Below are 21,308 nucleotides of genomic sequence, written 5' to 3' on the forward strand. Positions count from 1 at the left end.
TGCCTCTCATCTGTTGGGTTATCTATTTTATATAGAAAGAAAAAATGTTTTTACTATAAAATAGTCAACTTTAGTTACAAATAATATTATATTATTACTATTTCACATACAACTAGAAACTAAAATTGTCAAATTAATCTGCTAAAGAGTGTTTCTCTTTCTTTGTGAATCGTTGTGCATAGTCACTTTTGCGAAAAATACCTTCTTCTAACTTTTTGCAACTAAAAAGTTGTGTTTTTAATTAAAAAAACACCTAAAAAGCATCTTGTTATTGGAAAAAAAATTTACAATTAAAAAAAAAAGAAAAAACACCTAAAAATCATCTTGTAATTAAAAAAAGGATTTTAAAATTAAAAAAAATGTATCTCACTCTATGCCAGATAAGTTAAATTCAAACAAAAAATTATATTAAATCTTTTGGCGATGAATGAAAAGGCCAAGACCAGTAGACCACCACACCCAGACATAACACCCTCCGGCCCTATCTCGGGGCATAACTCCAAAAGTATTTTCATATCAGAATTTTTTGGCCAAAAAACTCTCGGACACCAAATGACAAATGTCCAAATCGCAAATAATATGAGACAAGGTATTAGTATGAGAAAATATATATATGGATAAAGTATTATTTTAGTCCCAATATTTGAGTCAGATTTTTATTTAGTCCATAATATTGTAAATGTCTTATTTCAATCTAAAAAAGTTTTAAACGGGTTCAATATTATCCTACAATTAAACTTAACATAAAAAAATTTAACATTTAAAAACTAATATAACGTTTGATTTCAATACAGAAATAAAATTGACCCATCAATAATTACTAATGTAAACTTTTTTGTTAATTATTCAAATCAAATTTAACGGTAGGATAACATTAAATCCGTTTGAAACATTTTGAAATTGAAATAGAACGTTTGAAACATTAGATTTCGACCTCAACATTAGAGACTAAAATAGTACTTAATCCTATATATCTTACATTTCCAGAAAGCAGTTTGTAGTCCACATGATCAGCCTCATTCTTGTTGAGTTCTTGGAATTTATCCCAAATTGATCCAATAAAAGAATACATTTCATCACCTTTCAAACTTTCCTTCAATGCTATAAGTTGAATTACATAATTACCGTATATTATATAGTACAAGTTAAATGATACACAACAGAAGTACCAAGCATCAAGCATATAAAGCTTTGTTCAGCTCATGTTGACAACAGAACAGTGCCCCAATGGAGGAAGGACTCCTTACGATACTTTATCTCGGATCACTTGGTGTCAGCTTTGTATCGAATCCTATGGTTTTAGGGGATAATGATCCAAATTTGCATGACATAGTATGTCGGTATCCATCCATAGTTGTCATTTTCATTATCATTTGCTTCATCAAAACTGCATCATCAGCCATTGTCATGGTTTGCATTAAGTCACTCTAGCAACTTTTCTCTTTTTCGATAGCCCACTTTTCTTCTCAAATCTCTTGCTCTTCTTATTTTACTTTTGGAAGGATTGTCCAACTAAAGACGGTTGTTGTTTCAACGCAAAGCTTTTGGCCACGTGCCCCAAGTGAAGTTTCTTGATCATAAATATTCTTTTCAGCTCACCACGATGTGCTGTGTAAGCACGGACCCAAGAGCAAAATCCCTTCCAAGCAAGTTCATCCATCTTCGGCTAAAAAAATGACAACGCAACAGTTAGCTGATGATACACAGAAACTAAGATCCCTATATAGAATCGTATTTGTAGACAAAAATTGTCAGTGAAATCATGAGGAATAAGGATGATTGCGCTTCGAAAATCATCATCCCTCTTCGTTATTAGATGTAACATGATTTCAATGGCTCAATTTCGAGAGAAATAGTATTTGTATACTTGACAAGTTGACATATCAAGAGTACAACTTCTTTATTGCTGTTTACTATTACAAGTCATAAGATCAACCTGCAAGTCTAATTTAACCTCTGTCAATACATTAAATCTATAACCACCCAGGTAAACGAGGCATAGTGAATGATCAAACATCTTACCTAGAGTAACTCACCTCACATGAACAACTAAGATGCAGCACAAAGGCCCTTTTTGGTGGCATTCAGCACAAATGATGATCAAAGGGAAACAAGGCCAATGCAGAGATTTGGGAGGAGACATAAATATGGGAAAATAGATGAAAAGTGGTTTATAGTTACCGTTATCTAAGTCTAGTCATTTTGGAATAGGTTGGATTTTTCTCCAGATTCTGCCACCATAAACAATGACTCAACAGCAGCAGGGATCATCCAATCCTACCACTTCAAAAAGTTCCCTTATCAATTCCACCAAACCAAGTTGGTGGCTGTGATTAGGATTGAAGAGCCTAGCAGAAATCATAGAATATTATGAGTTGACATGTGATTTTGACAACCATGACCCATTTCCCTGTCAGACCCTCCATTTCCTTCACTCAAACCTATCTGGCATTAATTTAGATTGTCAGCGGTTCATAAGTCCTCTTGCTTAGCATATGCATAAAACCAACACTGGCAACTCCAAATGTTTCATTGTTGTAAAAGCTCTAAGCCAAACAACAATAATGGCTCTAGAGTTAAATTTGGGCACATTTTTCCAAATCAAAATAGGATTAACATGTTAAAATACAAGTTTCTCATGTATCATTCAGTTAGATGGAAATGGAGTATCTATATTAAACCAGAATTCAGAAAGATCAGCAGTGTATCACCTTGGAAATGATGAATGATTCAAGTGCCTTCTGGAGACAAAGGACCCAAGGATGTAAGTCAATGAAAACAGACTTCTTTACTTGTTTGTTTTGTCTGTGTAATGTAAAATTATCCAACACTTTGAGAAGAGGATACTCTGCTAGTGAAACACCATGTTTCTCCAAGTCCTATAAATAATCTATTTCAACTGGTTGCAGAAATAACAAGGACTCTCCCCTTTCACCCAGACGAGCAGTTCTACCAACTCTGCATCATGAATTCATCAAGGATCACAAATCATAGTCTTAACATCATGCTTTAAGACTTTAACATTACATAAAAGACAGCATGGGAGGATCCTTTTGAATCTAGAAGAAGAGATATCCATGAAACAAATTCCACTTCCTGATAGATATTACATCATGTATGTTTTCATTTTCAAAGTGGGTCCTTCTAGGGCTATTTATTGCAGCAAATTTGGATACAATGATATGACAATCATTTAGTCATTCATAATATTAATTGATTTTAAAATCCCTCATGGAATGGATAAGACATTCTTAAGATGCTAGAGTGGCATAGCTGTTAGCCCCTGAATATTTACGAGTGACAAAGTTCTCCATTAACAGCATTGATCTAACTAATTGAAGCTCGGAGATCACTTGTTTTATAAATAAAAGATCAAATAAAATAAAGTTATACAATCGATATAAAATGGTCCGGGGAGGTTTGTTTGGACTGCAATTAGCATAAAAAACTAGAATTAAAATCAGAAAAAAATGCCTTCCACATAACCACCCCTAAAAACATGGTAAAAGAAGCCAAAACAAAAAATAGATATACATACCTGTGCACATATTCATTAGCTTCACCAGGAGAATCATACTGTATGATGCATCAAACCTTAGGAAAATCCAGGCCTCTAGCAGAAACATCAGTGGACAAAAGCAAAGCAGATTTCTCAGTTTTAAAAGCCTGAAAAGTAGATCTCCGGTCTTCATGTTCCATATTACCATGCAATCGAAAAGTTTGGCATCCAAAAAACAACTGTATGACCCTTTCTTTTGTTTGAGGATCAGTCGAGAAGTGGAACTCACTTAGTAGCGAATGGTGAAAGTCTACCGCATCACATGTCGAAAAGAATACCACAACCTGTAAAATCACTAGGTCAATTATGTGAATCTTAAAGCATAATATTTGAATAACAACATGTTCAATTGGCAAGGGGGAAATAAAGTTAAGGATCGATGCATGCCAAATATAAGTTTCAGTCGCATAAAAAAAATATAATGCCTTCCATTTGTCAACTGTTTTCAAGGGATATCAACAAGCTTTTGTTGTCCCCATCACATAATTCTTCATAAGTACACCAGAAATATTAAATTGTTCACGGTCATGTCAATATTTGCCAATGATAAGAAATACAGCTACTAAAAGCAAGAGAGAATGCGGAGAGTTAAAAATCTTCTAACTCCAACAACTTACATATAATATAGATATGGAAAGTATCTTTAGAGCAAGTGACGCCTAACCTTTTGTGAAGTGTCTCTTTCAAAAAAATGCTTTAGAATTGAAGGAAGAACAGCAAGCCGAGAACCACAAGGCACTGCTTAGCAAAATTGTATTCCAATTAGGTACTCAGCATCTTGAGAATATTAACTGGGAAATGCAGTGAAGGAAAGATTAAAAAGAAACTAATTATCACATACCTTTCACGTATCTCTGAATTAATTGTGTGGGGATTTTATAATCTACAGCTGTTGGTATTTTACTAGAATACTTGACTTCGTCTTCTTCATCAGACTCTAAAGGATCAATGCTTTCAATTGTTGATACTGGTTTTCTTGTTTTACCCTCAAGACCAATCATAACTGGATTGTGTAAACTTATTTTAGCAAGATGGTTCACTTTCTCATTTAAGGTGGCAAAAAAAGCAAATTATGCCTTTGAAATTCATAGTTTCTTGGAACTGTACTCTCCTTGTTATCATTTGCTACTTTCCTTGAACCCAAAAGATGTATTATTTCCTGTATATCTTGTCCAAATCCTAATTCCAAAATCTTGCAGAAAAACCATACATCCAGCTAACCCTTTTAAAAAAAATACTTGGTAAAAAAAAACTATATGCATAATCATTATCACATTTACCATGCCAACACATGATAATGTCTATAGCATCAATAGATGCAAGCCATACCTATCAGCTTCATCAAAAATTATCCAACACAATTTTGTGTACAAGAATGATGATGTATTCTTCAAATGATCTAAAAGGCGCCCAGGTGTTGCTATAAGAACTGATATGCCTAAAATAATAACCACAGGTTACAAATTTGACCATGTACAATGAATGTCCAATCTTGTTCCTCTGACAAGCTAAAGCATATTTTAAATAATGTTATCATGAAACAGCTTTATTTCATAATGTTGTTGCTATCAGTTTGATAATTCCATCGCATGAACAAAAGAAAAAGATTAAAAAGGGACAAAATCTTAAATATGAAAAGATAATAGGAATGCTGTTCTTTTTTTCCCTATTAAAAATGTTATTGATAAATATACTTGATTTCTACCTTTGCGTAGCCTAGCTTTCTCCTTTGATCTATTTTCACCACCCATAACATACCCTGGAACAATCCAATGGAATCGAATTTCATAAACCTGCAGACATAGCTCACACGTCGATACAAGAACAACGCTATTTCCAACAAATCAATTAAATCTGTAACTGATTCAGACTAAATTAAAGAAAGAAATGCAATACTATTTTGTGTTACAAAAAGGGGAAAACAAACGGTCAGTATAATATTCCCATAAAAAATTAACACAAATCTTTCAGATGATGCATTATCATTAAACTTCACATATGTGCTCCTCAATAGAAGTAACACACAACACATTATTGGGGAGGAAAAGGCAGTAGGGGCAAAAACTCTATATTCAATGAAGTATCAAAAACTTACGAGCAAGATTTATATCACGAAGAATATCATTGAGACAGAGAGAAGAATATTTATAAGATGGAGGGTAAGAGATCCTCCATATAAGAGCAAAAACAATCCAAAGGAGAGCTATTGATGTAGTGTAGCTTTAAAATCTCTCAACATGTCTGGGAGAGAAAGACTTATATTATGAGCTTTATACAAAATAGATGCTAGAAGGTCTAATCTTATCCCATAAAACTTGCTTGTCTAAATTTAAGGTGCGACAATTGTGCTCCAACCAAAAGAGAAACTTTCTATGTTCACCTTTTTCCATTTGAAAGCATTATTTCAAGCTATAGCAGTATACTCAAATCCAGGGCAATATGACATGATACACAGCAACAAGCATGCATAATTGTTATTTGTCTGTGACAAATAAATGGAGAGAAATTGAACAAATAGGTATAAAAAAAGACTTACCAAATGTTCCATCAGAGCGTTGTATGCAAGTATCATAATTCTGCAAGTGATGAATAAGTGGAGCTAAGTAGGCAACTGTCTTCCCTGTGCCTGTGGCAGCATTAATAAGTCTAAAATTTTATCATTAAGGAACCCAGAAATAAGAAGATATAGCATGTGCTAAAGAAAAGAAGATGAAGGAAGATTTCTAAATCCAGAGAAAAGAAAAAAAGGATACGCATGACGGCCAGCGAGAATAACAGGAATGGCTTGAGCTTGCACCAGAGTTGGAACCTCGAATCCCAATTTTTCTATCAACAAAAAACATATAAACTCTTTTCCCATTTGAAACAAAAAAAGGGGGAAATTGTAGGTTACTCTTTAGCTCAATTCTAACCAGGCATGCTTCTGTGACACTAGGAATAAAAATTTATGAAAGAAATAAAAATCAAAGAAAGCGGGAGAGCAAGAGAGGAAATACCCTATGGTTGCATCGCTGGCAGCACTGCCAATATCTTTCTTCTCATCTTATTTTCCATCACTTTCTTGCTGCCTTTTTCGCTCTTCTTCATCCCCGTTTTTTTCTTTCAAATTCTCAACTCTATAGCACTATTACACCAAGGGTTTAACAAAAATTAGAGATGACAGATATTGCAATAGATTATTTGACTTTAACAACAACAACAACAACAATAATAACAACAACAACAACAATAACTAGAACAACAACAACAACAATGACAAGAACAACAATAACAACAACAATGACAAGAACAACAATAACAACAGCAACAACAATGACAACAACAATAACAAGAACAACAACAACAACAATAACAATAACAATAACAATACAATAACAACAACAACAACAACAACAACAACAATAATAATAATAATAATAATAAGAAGAAGAACAATAACAATAAACAATAACAATAACAATAATAACAATAATAACAACAACAACAACAACAACAATAATAATAAGAATCAGCATTCCTACAATTATCATTGTTCAGAATCCAATAATAACTAAAAAATAATACACTCCCCTCTTAGATTCTTTAATTGCGCTGTAGTAGTTGTGCTTTATTGACTAGAGAATAGTAAAAGAACAAACAATATTTGATTCAAGAGCCACAACAACAACAACAATAAGAATAATAATAACAATAACAACAACAACCTCAACAACAACAACAACAACAACAATAATAATAATAATAATCAGGATTCCTACAGTTATCCTTGTTCAGAATCCAATAATAACTAAAAAATAATACACTCCTCTCTTAGATTCTTTAATTGCGATGTAGGAGTTGTGTATTATTGACTAGAGAATAGTAAAAGAACAAACAATATTTGATTCAAGAGTCACGCCATCATCAAAACTAGAATGACTCAACAAGCAATTCTACAAACTCTAAAACCCTAAACCTTTATCCAATGCCATACCAACTTAGATGACAAAACAGCATAAAGCTTGGTAGAGACCTAATACAACTCGTGAATTTATTCTCAATTATAGTTTACAATCGAAGCTGCAACAAACACAAGTATTAGTATAAATTTTTTATTATGCCTCCTTGATTATCATATTGACAGTTCCATTTTTTTAATTGTAAAAAAAAGCTTTCATTTTAATAAAAATATGCTATATATATATATATATATATATATATATATACCAGCCATATGACAAAGACAAACATCAATAACAAACTCTCTGTTTTTCTTTTTTTTTTTGGTTGAAAAACGAACATGAAAAGGACTTCGATGCTCAGTCACAAAAGGTGCTGCATGAAACATATTGGCAAAAGAGAATTCAACACAAAGATTAATTACTACTGTATATATTGATTCAAGAAGTATAAGCTAATAACATTAACTGCTATGGTACCATAAGTAAGAATGTAATGTAATAGCCAATTCAAGAGAACCATGAAATAAAAAATCACAAGCAAATTGCACCATAAAGAGCACAAATATAAAAGATCACAAAACTTACCTATTGGGAGAAGTCACGCACGAAAGAAGGGGCGGTTAATGCACCGAAGCAGTGGTGCATTCACTAGCGGCGGCGACGGTGAGGGAGCACTGACGCGGTGGTAGTTTGGTTGGCTTCACCGCTTCACAGCTCGAAATACCTCAGCTGGTCTCTCTCCTCAGTTGCAGTTCACGTTAGGAGAAAGGCGTGATAAAGAAATAGGGTTATATAGAGAAAATAGCAACTCTGGAATATTATAGTTTAGACAAGGATGTTTTGACATTTCAAAACATAAAAGCGAAATTCTAAACACAAAAGGATAGAGAAATTTTCACATGTTTCAGCTACTTTATTAGAGTAACAATATACCATATATAGACGGTTGCCAATAAAAGTATTGTTGTTTAGTGTGCTGTGTAATACCCTAAAAGTCCACGAAAGAAGAATTAAACTACGGTAAGGACAATGCAAAAAGACTGGCTATGTAGCGATGTGATAACTCATACGTGTAATTGTAATAAAGTTATTTTAGCCCCAATACTATGAGTTGAATTACATAATTACCGTATATTATATAGTACAAGTTAAATGATACACAACGGAAGTACCAAGCATCAAGCATATAAAGCTTTACTCAGCTCATGTCGACAACAGAACAGTGCCCCAATGGAAGAAGGACTCCTTACGATACTTTATCTCGGATCACTTAGTGTCAGCTTTGTATCGAATCCTATGGCTTTAGGGGATAATGATCCAGATTCCCGTGACACAGTATGTCGGTATCCATCCATAGTTGTCATTTTCATTATCATTTGCTTCATCAAAACTGCATCATCAGCCATTGTCATGGTTTGCATTAAGTCACTCTAGCAACTTTTCTCTTTTTCGATAGCCCACTTTTCTTCTCAAATCTCTTTCTCTTCTTATTTTGCTTTTGGAAGGATTGTCCAACTAAGGATGGTTGTTGTTTCAATGCAAAGCTTTCGGCCACGTGCCCCAAGTGAAGTTTCTTGATCATAAATATTCTTTTCAGCTCACCACGATGTGCTGTGTAAGCACGGACCCAAGAGCAAAATCCCTTCCTAGCAAGTTCATTCATCTTGGGCTGAAAAAATGACAACACAACAGTTAGCTTATGATACACAGAAACTAAGATCCCTATATAGAATCGTATTTGTAGACAAAAATTGTCAGTGAAATCATGAGGAATAAGGATGATTGCGCTTCAAAAATCATCACCCCTCTTCGTTATTAGATGTAACATGATTTCAATGGCTCAATTTGAGAGTAAAAGTATTTGTATACTTGACAAGTTGACATATCAAGAGTACAACTTCTTTATTGATGTTTACTATTACAAGTCATAAGATCAAACTGCAAGTCTAATTTAACCTCTGTCAATACATTAGATGTATAACCACCCAGGAAAACGAGGCATAGTGAATGATCAAACATCCTATCTAGAGCAGCTCACCTCACATGAACAACTAAGATGCAACACAAAGGCCTTTTTTGGTGGCATTCAGCACAAATGATGATCAAAGGAAAACAAGGCCAATGCAGAGATTTGAAAAAAGACATAATATGGGGAAATAGATGAAGAGTTGTTTATAGTTACCGTTATCTAAGTCTAATCGTTTTGGAGTAGGTTGGATTTTCTCCAGATTCTGCCACCATAAATAATGACTCAACAGCAACAGGGATCATTCAATCCCACCACTTCAAAAAGTTCCCTTATCAATTCCACCAAACCAAGTTGGTGGCTGTGATTAGGATTGAAGAGTCTAGCAGAAATCATAGAACATTATGAGTTGACATGTGATTTTGAGAACCATGACCCATTTCTCTGTCAGACCCTCCATTTCCTTTCACTCAAACCTATCTGGCATTAATTTAGATTGTCAGCGGTTCATAAGTCCTCTTGCTTAGCATATGCATAAAACCAACACTGGCAACTCCAAATGTTCCATTGTTGTAAAAGCTCTAAGCCAAACAACAATAATGACTCTAGAGTTAAATTTGGGCACATTTTTCCAAATCAAAATAGGATTAACATGTTAAAATATAGGTTTCTCATGTATTATTCATTTAGATGGAAATGGAGTATCTATATTAAACCAGAATTCAGAAAGATCAGCAGTGTATCACCTTGAAAATGATGAATGATTCAAGTGCCTTCTGGAGACAAAGGACCCAAGGATGCAAGTCCATGAAAATAGACTTCTTTACTTGTTTGTTCTGTCCGTGTAATGTAAAATTATCCATCACTTTGAGAAGAGGATACTCTGCTAGTGAAACACCATGTTTCTCCAAGTCCTGTAAATAATCTATTTCAACTGGTTGCAGAAATAACAAGGACTCTCCCCTTTCACCCAGACAAGCAGTTCTACCAACTCTGCATCATGAATTCATCAAGGATCACAAATCATAGTATTAACATCATGCTTTAAGACTTTAACATTACATAAAAGACAGCATGGGAGGATCCTTTTGAATCTAGAAGAAGAGATATCCATGAAACAAATTCCACTTCCTGATAGATATTACATCATGTATGTTTTCATTTTCAAAGTGGGTCCTTCTAGGGCTATTTATTGCAGCAAATTTGGATACAATGATATGACAATCATTTAGTTATTCATAATATTAATTGATTTTAAAATCCCTCATGGAATGGATAAGACATTCTTAAGATGCTAGAGTGGCATAGCTGTTAGCCCCTGAATATTTACGAGTGACAAAGTTCTCCATTAACAGCATTGATCTAACTAATTGAAGCTCGGAGATCACTTGTTTTATAAATAAAAGATCAAATAAAATAACGTTATACAATCGATATAAAATGGTCCGGGGAGGTTTGTTTGGACTACAATTAGCATAAAAAACTAGAATTAAAATCAGAAAAAAATGCCTTCCACATAACCACCCCTAAAAACATGGGAAAAGAAGCCAAAACAAAAAATAGGTATACATACCTGTGCACATATTCAGTAGCTTCCCCAGGAGAATCATATTGTATGATGCATCGAACCTTTGGAAAATCCAAGCCTCTAGCAAAATCATCAGTGGACAAAAGCAAAGCATATTTCTCAGTTTTAAAAGCCTGAAAAGTAGATCTCCGGTCTTCATGTTCCATATTACCATGCAATCGAAAAGTTTGGCATCCAAGAAACATCTGTATGACCCTTTCTTTTTTTTGAGGATCAGTCGATAAGTGGAACTCACTTAGTAGCGAATGGTGAAAGTCTACCGCATCACATGTCGAAAAGAATACCACAACTTGTAAAATCACTAGGTCAATTATGTGAATCTTAAAGCATAATATTTGAATAACAGCATGTTCAATTGGTAAGGGGAAAATAAAGTTAAGGATCGATGCATGCCAAATATAAGTTCCAGTCGCATAAATAAAAAATAATGCCTTCCATTTGTCAACTATTTTCAAGGGATATCGACAAGCTTTTGTTGTCCCCATCACATAATACTTCACAAGTACACTAGAAATATTAAATTGTTTACGGTCATGTCAATATTTGCCAATGATAAGAAATACAGCTACTAAAAGCAAGAGAGAATGCGGAGAGTTAAAAATCTTCTAACTCCAACAACCTACATATAATATAGATAAGGAAAGTATCTTTAGAGCAAGTGACGCCTAACCTTTTGCGAAGTGTCTCTTTCAAAAAGATGCTTTAGAATTGAAAGAAAAACAGCAAGCCGAGAACCACAAGGCACTGCTTAGCAAAATTGTATTCCAATTAGGTACTCAGCATCTTGAGAATATTAACTGCAAAATGCAGTGAAGGAAAGATAAAAAAGAAACTGATTCTCACGTACCTTTCACGTATCTTTGAATTAACTGTGTGGGGATTTTATAATCTACAGCTGTTGGTATTTTACTGGAATACTTGACTTCGTCTTCTTCATCAGACTCTGAAGGATTAATGCTTTCAATTGTTGATATTGGTTTTCTTGTTTTACCCTCAAGACCAATAATCACTTGATTGTGTAAACTTAATTTAGCAAGATGGTTCACTTTCTCATTTAAGGTGGCAGAAAAAAGTAAATTCTGCCTTTGAAATTCAGAATTTCTTGGAACTGTACTGTCCTTGTTATCATTTTCTGCTTTCCTTGAACCCAAAAGATGTAGTATTTCCTGTATATCTTGTCCAAATCCTAATTCCAAAATCCTGCAGAAAAACCATACATCCAGCTAACACTTTTAAAAAAAATACTTGGCAAAAAAAAAAACTATATGTAGAATCATTATCACATTTACTATGCCAACACATGATAATTTCTATAGCATCAATAGATGCAAGCCATACCTATCAGCTTCATAAAAAATTATTCAGCACAATTTTGTGTACAATAACGATAACAACAACAACAACAACAATAACAACAACAACAACAACAATAACAACAACAACAATAATAATAAAAATAATAATAATAATTACAATAACAACAACAACAATAATAACAACAACAACAACAACAACAACAATAATCAGGATTCCTACAGTTATCATTATTCAGAATCTAATAATAACTAAAAAATAATACACTCCTCTCTTAGATTCTTTAATTGCACTGTAGTAGTTGTGCATTATTGACTATAGAATAGTAAAAGAACAAACAATATTTGATTCAAGAGCCACAACAACAACAATAACAACAACAACAACAACAATAATAATAATCAGGATTCCTATAGTTATCCTTGTTCAGAATCCAATAATAACTAAAAAATAATACACTCCCCTCTTAGATCCTTTAATTGCGATGTAGGAGTTGTGCATTATTGACTAGAGAATAGTAAAAGAACAAACAATATTTGATTCAAGAGCCACACCATCATCAAAACTAGAATGTCTCAATAAGCAATTCTACAAACTCTAAAACCCTAAACCCTTATCCAATGCCATACCAACTCAGATGACAAAACAGCATAAAGCTTGGTAGAGACCTAATACAACTCGTGAATTTATTCTCAATTATAGTTTACAATAGAAGCTGCAACAAACACAAGTATTAGTATAATTTTCATATTATGCCTCATTGATTATCATATTGACAGTTCCATTTTTTTTAATTGTAAAAAAAAATCTTTCATTTTAATAAAAATATGCTATATATATCAGCCATATGGCAAAGACAAACATCAATAACAAACTCTCTATTTTTTTTTTGGTTGAAAAACGAACATGAAAAGGACTTCGATGCTCAGTCACAAAAGGTGCTGCATGAAACATATTGGCAAAAGAGAATTCAACACAAAGACCAATTACTACTGTAGATATTGATTCAAGAAGAATAAGCTAATAACATTAACTGCTATGGTACCATAAGTAAGAATGTAATGTAATAGCCAATTCAAGAGAACCATGAAATAAAAAATCACAAGCAAATTGCACCATAAAGAGCACAAATATAAAAGATCATAAAACTTACCTCTTGGGAGAAGTCACGCACAAAAGAAGGGGCGGTTAATGCACCAAAGTAGTGGTGCATTCACTAGCGGTGGCGACGGTGAGGGAGCACTGACGCGGCGGCAGTTTGCCTGGCTTCACCGCTTCACAGCTCGAAACACCTTAGCTGGTTTCTCTCCTCAATTGTAGTTCACGTTAGGAGAAAGGCGTGATTTTTTTCAAGATCCGCCACTGATTACATTATTTATTTAGAATGAAAGTAATGTGATTAAATGTAACTTACTTAGATGTGATTAAAAAATAATTGAATACTATGTACAATAAAAAGTTGATACTATTAAAAGATAAAATTAAAATTTATTTTTATGTATCGTTTTTGTCCCCAATGTTTTCGTCCTATTTAAGTCCCTAACATTTCAAAAGTGTCTTAATTTTATCCCGCCGTCAATTCTGTTAACGGATCCCTAACGGCTAGAAAATATTGAGTCAATTTTGAAACGTCAGGGACTTAAATAGGACGATTGAAATGTTAAGGACAACTTTGGGACTTATCCCAAACGTTGGGGACAAAAATAATACTTTACTCTTCTGTATACTTTTTCCTTTTAACTCTGCAATTCTAGACATGGTTCATAAAGAGGAACAATCTGTTGAAGGTGAAGTTGTCCATATCAAACCAGAGGATGATGAGAGATTTATTGAAGAAAATTTGCTTATGGTAGGGAAGATTCTCTCGGACAAAGAGGTTAGCTTCAAGACTTGCAAAGCGGTACTTTTGGGAATCTGGGAGAATCCGAAAGGAGTAGCGATCTCGGATGTCGGCAGAAAATCTTGTTAACCTACAGATATGGAATGGAAGACAGTTAGTATACGATGTGGACCACAAATATATGGAATTATGGGTACAAACATATGGGCTTCCACTTAATTACATAACAAGGAAAACGGTTGAGACTATCGGTAAGAAAATAGGAGTCGTGATAGAAATGGAGAATCCACGATTGAATAACATACTACAGAGAACTTTTTTCAGGGTGGAGGTAACGTTGAACATCACTAAACCTTTATCTACTGGCTTCTGGCTAGCAATAGAAAATCATCAAACTTTTTGGGTTTATTTCAAATATGAAAGGATTCAGGATAGCTACTATCTAAACTATGGAATCCTTGGTCATAGTAAGAAGGAATGTAAAAATCCAATGGCTACAGCAAGCTGGGACTCGATGAAACCAAGATATGGACTGAGATTAGGGGTTAATAGAGCTAAGCCCCTTTTAGCCAGGGGAACAGAGTAGCAAGAGAAAGACGAAAATAGGGAGTGGATAGACAATAAACAAACGTGTGAGGGAGAGCATGCAACAATGGACACTATGAAGGGAGCAACGAGCAAAAGAGAGTGGTACAGGCAAGAGAGTAGGAGGAGGGATTTAGAGAACTTTCGAAGCTGACTCAGAGCAACAAAAGGTTCGAGGTAGGGAGAGCCAATGATCAAGAGAGCAAATCGAGGAGGTTTCAGAAAATCTATTAAACATGTGTGTTATTTCAGAAAGGAAAGAATTAAGAATGGGTGAGAAAAGAGCAGACTTTATAAATAGGATGAGAAAAGGAAAAGATAGGCTTCAAGAATTAGAATAGGAGAATTGGGCTTCCAGGCCCAATGTAATTTTCTCTTTGAATCAAGAAGTATCTAGACCGTGCAAAATCAGGATGACAAGGAGGGGGCAAGAGGACTATATATAAGTTATGGATAATAACGATGCCCAAACTTTCGCTACGAAATCAACGTTGAATGAGTTATAGCTAGTTGGACTGAAGGAAACTGAGGGCCAAACAAAAAACCAGCAAGTAGAGAAAGGTGACAGGGAGTGACATGTGTCTAACAATAAGGGAAGAGCTAGAAAAGTTTTTTGGCAAGAAGGATACCTAACAAATTCAACATGACAACAAGGAAATGCTGAAACAAGCAGAGAAGGAGACAGAAATCATAAGGCATAATGCAGGGTAGCTGTGGAGTTACAGAAGAAAACCAAAAATGAAAATAATTGTTACTACAGGTGGCAGAGCAGAACCATGATTCAGAGAATGGAGAATGGGGATGAGTATTACGTCGAACTAGCTGAGGATCAGCTAGAAATGGAAGAGGATAATATTGCAATGCCACAATAGAGGAATGATCATCAGTGGGCTTTGGAGTTGGCTTATAACATAGGGATAACTCTGAACCTTAAAAGAAAAAGAGATATAAGCAACAAGGTAGATTATGAAGCAAATATGAAAGAAGCAAAAGACCTTTGTATGCAAGAACCAAGTAAGAAGTTCAAAAAGAATATGGAACAATCACGGCCGAGGAGGCGGGCCTTGACATGCCCCACCAACAGCCATGATTGTCGTCAGCTGGAACTGTCGAGGGATGGCGGCCCCCTCGATAGTGTATGAATTAAAAAGTGTCTATAAATCTTTCAGGCCGTCCTTTTTGTTCCTTATGGGGACCAAAGCTAGCAAACTAAGTTGTGATAAAATTAGGAGAAAGTTAAGTTTTGACAACATATTTTGTGTGGAATCCTAGGGGCTGTCCGGGGGATTGTGTTTATTTTGGAAGAATAATGTAAATATTCATGTTTATGCTTGGTTTGACAACTTTATAAAAACTAAAATCAGTAGTGGCAATGATAAGGATTGGAAAGCAACTTTTGTTTATGGCCATCTAAATCACAAGAGAAGAAAGGAGTTATGAAAGGAGTTAACTTGTGCTAATCAAAATTTGGAAGAGCCAAAAATGTTTATTGGGAACTTTAATGATGTAATTTCCCAAGAGGAGAAAAGTAGGATTGCACCCAAAATCGACTAGTCAGATTGAAACTTTTAGGACTTTTGTAGATGAAAATGCACTCATGAACTTGGAACTACAAGGGATGAAATACACGTGGTTTATTAACCTAAGGAATGATTTTGTTACTAAAGAGAGGATAGATAGAGTACTCGTTAATTGGGAATGGAGAAGAGATTTCCAACATGCCACGCTTTCAGCCTTACCAGCTATAAGCTCGGATCATACTCCTCTAGTTCTCAATGTTGAACCGTAAGGAAAGAGGAGTAAAAGTTTTAAATTTGAGGCCTATTGGGCTGACCATGCCGACTGTGACACTATTATAATGAGGGGATGGAGTAGTTCTTATTGTAATAGTGGAGTTAATCATTAGACAAATTTATATCGAAGGATACAAAATTGTAAGAAGGAAATGATCAAATGAAGTAGGGAAAATTTTAAGAGGGCATATGTTGAAATAGAAAAACTGAAGTACAGCCTCAAGCAAGCGCAAGAAGGAGAATGTACAGAGACACAGCAACAGGAGATCAACAGACTAAAAATGGAGATTACTAGATTATGGAGACAAGAGGAAAAATATTGGGGTCAAAGGTCGAGGGTGAAATGGTTGAAATTTGGGGACAAGAATACATCTTTTTTCATGCCTCTACCATCCAAAGAAGGGATAGAAATAGGATAGACATATTAAAGGATTCCAGAGGAGAATGGGTATGTAGGGAGAATGATATTCTTAAGTTGGCAGCAGATATTTTTCAAAATCTTTTTAAGGCTTCAGAGAATTTAAATATGACTGAATGCATAAGTAATATTCCTATTAGAGTGACTGAAGATATGAATGGGGAGCTCATGAAGGAGGTTACTGATCAGGAGATCAAAGAGGCTACCTTTAGCCTTGGAAGTCTCAAGGCACTAGGACCAGATGGATTAAATGGTCTGTTCTTTCAAAAGCATTGGACAGTTGTTGAGAAAGAGGTTTATGAAGTTGTTAATAGCTTTTTTCATGACAGAAATTTACCAAGCAGTATTAGAGAAACCTTTTTGGTATTGGTCCCTAAAACTAACTACCCGAAAACCCTTAATCAGCTTAGGCCGATTAGCTGTTACAACTTCATTTACAAGATTATCTCTAGGGTGATGGTTATTAGGCTTAGAAGAATAATAGATAAAATTATATCACCATCCAAAATACTTTTGTGGGGGGACGCCTGATTCAAGATAACATGGTAATTGTGTAAAAAATATTCCATGCTTTAAATAAAAAAAAAAGGAACAAATGCTTCCAGGAATTTAGCCATTAAGGTTGACATGAATAAAGCTTATGATAGGTTGGAGTGGTCATTCCTAGAAGCAACTCTAAAGACCTTTGGGTTCAACCCGCATTGGGTCAAGATAATAATGAAGTGTGTGAGACAAGTCAGTTATAAGATTAAAATTAATAGACTTTTGTCAAGGAACGTTGTGCCGCAGAGGGAACTTGGGCAGGGGGATTCCTTATCGCCATACCTTTTTATCATAGCGGCTGAGGTTTTCCCCATCCTTATGGACAAGGCTAGAAAAGAGGGCAGAATTTTTAGAGTTAAAATTGCCCCTACTGCACCAGCTGTCTCAGACCTCTTCTTTGTGGATGATTGTATAATTTTCTCCAAAGATAGTGAGAAAGAATTTTATCAGCTCAAAACTATTTTGAATATGTATACGGAAGCTGTGTTGCTGTTTTTTATGCTGTTTTCGCATTCTTATGCTTTGTGTAGCTTAATTTTTTGCATTCTTTGTATTGTGCTTTGACTATTTAATTAAAGAATTGTTCTTAACAAAGTTAAAAGAGATGTTTAAGAAAAATGAATAAATCACATTTGAGAGTGTGTACTCCAATAAGTAGTTGAAGATTTTTAATATGGTTCTTCTCTTTTGATTTTGATGATTAATAACAAATTTTAATATTTATCTTTAATATTTTGATATTTATTTAGTTTGTATTTAAATGAGATTAATTATAACACTTTGAGTGATGTAATATTTTTAATTTGGATAATATTTTAAGATTTATGTTAGAATATAATTATATTGTAATATATTTATTTATATTCTATTTATTATTTTATTATAAAATAATTATTTCAATTAAACTAAATAAATCAATAAATTAATAGCTAATACAGTTTAATGACCCATTTGATTTTCAAAACCTTAATTATGAAAACCAAACATAATAAAGAGGATATATAATTGTCGAAACATCAGATCTTATAACAAACATTAACTACTCTATATCAAAATCATTTTTGTTTGAGAAAAAAATTTATATAGAATTTACATATCTACAATCATATTGAATATTGGATACTCTTCACTTTTTAGATATAACTAGTGTATGAACCCGTGCTCAGCACGGAAAAAATTTATAAAAGTAAAAAAAAAATTTATATGTTTAGATATTTTTCAAAAAAACACTAAATAATTATTATGTTAAAAATTTATAAAATTATTATCAAAATCAAAGTTTAACTTAAAAATAGTGAGTAATAATTATTTTACACTTTTTTTAAGTAAAATAATTATACATTGATACAATATTTAAAATAAAATTAAAATATTTATATTAGAATCCTATTTTTTCAAAAACTTCTCTATAAACAACATTGATAGTTGAATTTGCAGATATTCCTACGTGATTCATAAGTAAAACTTGTAAACCTCTCTAACTCTTAACTCTTGAAAGTGCCACATATAGTTGGCCGTGTATAAAAACTGGTTTGGGCAAGTACAATCCAACATGAGATAAAGTTTGTCCTTGAGACTTATTAATTGTCATGGCAAATGATACTATTATGGGAAACTGTCTTCGTTGGAATCTAACTCGGACGGTTTCATTTGTTGGTACCATATTCATTCTTGGAATCAAAGCAATATGACCAACATTGTTACCCGTTAAGACTTCACATTCTATGACATGATTTTCAAGTATCCTAACTTGTAGCCTTGTACCATTACAAAGACCACTGGATTGGTCAATATTCCTCAATAACATCACCAGAACACCAACTTTAAGTATTAATTTATGTGGAGGCAAACCAGAGCAATTTATGCTATTCAGTAATTCAAGAGCATAGAGATCTATTTGACTCTCCATATTCCCTTCATTCATACAAATCGAATCCGAACTAAGATATAATTTTTTTCCTCCAGAAATGACAGCCATCAGATGGTCGTTGATCTCTTCAACGATGTCCAGCGAGGGAGCCAGTATAGTTCTTGCTTTGAAAAAATCCTTTAAGGACATGTTATCCAAAATATTTTGATAAGAAAAATGAACGAACTCATCAAATGCCTGGTTCGAAGAAGGAATAACAATATCTCTTGGAAGACATATCTCAGATTCACCATCCATATTGTCACATATTAGACCATCACAAACTTTCAATAAGCACTCACCAAATTTCTCTGTCTCATCTTGATCTGAAGCAGTCGTCCCTACAAAGAGTCTCATATTTTTTATTAGTTTGAGCACCTGACAAAACTTCCAAAGGTAAGACTAATTTGTCTCAATCCTTGTAAAATGATAGAAAGAATTTGTCTAAAGTCTCCCCTAGTACAACCACTTTTCCTCCAAAGGGAAAATCTTTGTTATATGTTGGAGAAAACCTCATGATATCACCTAAGAATTTATCAAGTGCTTCATAACAGTACCTACTAACCATTGGAGCCTCATCCCAAATTATAAGTTTGGCTTTCAACAACAGCATTGCTTGAGGGGAACCTGGTTTGATGTTACATACAGAATCCTTAGTTATATTCAGTGGTATTTTAAACCTTGAGTGTGCTGTTCTTCCATTGGAAAGAAGTAAAGATGCAATACCACTTGAAGCAATGTTTAACACAACATCACCCTTTGAGTGAATCTCAGCAGACATAAGGTTCCAGAGAAATATTTTTCCAGTACCCCTATGACCATACACAAAGAAAAAACCCCTTCATCATAATACACAGCTGTAACAATTTTATCGAATGCATATTTCTGCTCAGGTGTTGCGATGGCTAACATGTCTGAGGTATTTTTCTTTAAATCATCCCTGTTAAAGTTTAGCTCTTCCCTAATAACCCTTTCGGTTAACAAATAACTATCAACTTCAGTTGCTAAAGGCATAAGAGGATAGTCTTTCAAGGTTTTACCATAGGAATGTAAGATCTTGTCTATATCTATTAAGCACAACTGATTAATTTCATCATCTGATATGGTTAACTCTCTATATTATAGGATACTATAAAAATTCAACCAAACTAAAAATGATCAATAATGAAGAACTTTTATAATTGCAATTATAAAAACTTACCCCTCATGTTCATCATGGTTCTCTATCGATACAAAATATTATCTAAGAGTTCATGCCAACATCTATCCCAGATATGTTCTGGTCTTGAGATATTGTTGGATGTTAATAGAATGACAAATAACCTTCTAACATATGATCCTGAGGCCCACGAGCTTGCTTCCTTAATTGCATCCATGAATTCTCTGTCATCTTGCAAGAGTCCAAGGACGAAGCATGCATCTCTATACATAGCATAAATTGTTCCTCGTACTATTCTTATATCTCAAATATTCATACATCCTCTTTGAGTATTCAAGAGAAGTCGTTGGTAATATTCTTCGGTATTTGCTGCAAAAAACTTGGTTAAAATCCCACTTTTAAATTGCTAAATGGATTAGGCTATGCGATTTCAATTATTATGTAGCTACACATCCGCACAAGATTAATTTTTCTAAAAAATATAGAACAATTCTAAAATTGTATAATCTAGAGATTATAACTGCTGAAAATTATTTGAACATTTGTTTTCTAGTATAGATAAATTGAATAAAATGGGCGTGGGGTACATGCTGTTAAGATTTTAAATTTAAATCATCAAATAAATAAGATCAAAATTGAATATAAACTTATCATTACCTGCAGGTACATGAGTCAACCTTCCAATTGCGAAGC

General features: G+C 33.9%; 4 protein-coding genes and 1 pseudogene across 4 annotated transcripts; 1 reads left to right on the top strand and 4 right to left on the bottom strand.

Annotated features, from left to right (window-relative positions):
- Positions 1–1,089: 1,089 nt before the first annotated feature.
- Positions 1,090–4,301, bottom strand: LOC112735539 (DEAD-box ATP-dependent RNA helicase 17-like; annotated as a pseudogene).
- Positions 4,302–8,605: 4,304 nt separating this feature from the next.
- LOC112735540 (DEAD-box ATP-dependent RNA helicase 17-like) lies at positions 8,606–11,335 on the bottom strand. Its single transcript, XM_025785072.2, has 3 exons — positions 11,040–11,335; positions 10,213–10,459; positions 8,606–9,169 (listed from the first exon to the last, which is right to left on the bottom strand). Exons 1-3 carry the CDS (start codon positions 11,237–11,239, stop codon positions 8,921–8,923), a joined length of 696 nt encoding a protein of 231 aa, XP_025640857.2. The 5' UTR covers positions 11,240–11,335; the 3' UTR covers positions 8,606–8,920.
- A 146-nt stretch (positions 11,336–11,481) lies between these two features.
- On the top strand, positions 11,482–12,046 carry LOC140183922 (uncharacterized). Its single transcript, XM_072233753.1, has 3 exons — positions 11,482–11,556; positions 11,736–11,797; positions 11,901–12,046. The coding sequence occupies exons 1-3, from the start codon at positions 11,482–11,484 to the stop codon at positions 11,974–11,976; spliced, it is 213 nt and encodes a 70-aa protein (XP_072089854.1). The 3' UTR covers positions 11,977–12,046.
- Positions 12,047–19,024: 6,978 nt separating this feature from the next.
- Positions 19,025–19,813, bottom strand: LOC140183631 (uncharacterized). Its single transcript, XM_072232094.1, has one exon. The coding sequence runs from the start codon at positions 19,811–19,813 to the stop codon at positions 19,025–19,027; it is 789 nt and encodes a 262-aa protein (XP_072088195.1).
- A 55-nt stretch (positions 19,814–19,868) lies between these two features.
- On the bottom strand, positions 19,869–20,876 carry LOC140183632 (uncharacterized). The gene is made up of 5 exons (XM_072232095.1): positions 20,780–20,876; positions 20,658–20,679; positions 20,310–20,570; positions 20,183–20,268; positions 19,869–20,083 (listed from the first exon to the last, which is right to left on the bottom strand). The coding sequence occupies exons 1-5, from the start codon at positions 20,874–20,876 to the stop codon at positions 19,869–19,871; spliced, it is 681 nt and encodes a 226-aa protein (XP_072088196.1).
- Positions 20,877–21,308: the final 432 nt, after the last annotated feature.

Source organism: Arachis hypogaea, chromosome 3 (assembly GCF_003086295.3).
Source record: "Arachis hypogaea cultivar Tifrunner chromosome 3, arahy.Tifrunner.gnm2.J5K5, whole genome shotgun sequence".
Classification (NCBI taxonomy): Eukaryota; Viridiplantae; Streptophyta; class Magnoliopsida; order Fabales; family Fabaceae; genus Arachis; species Arachis hypogaea.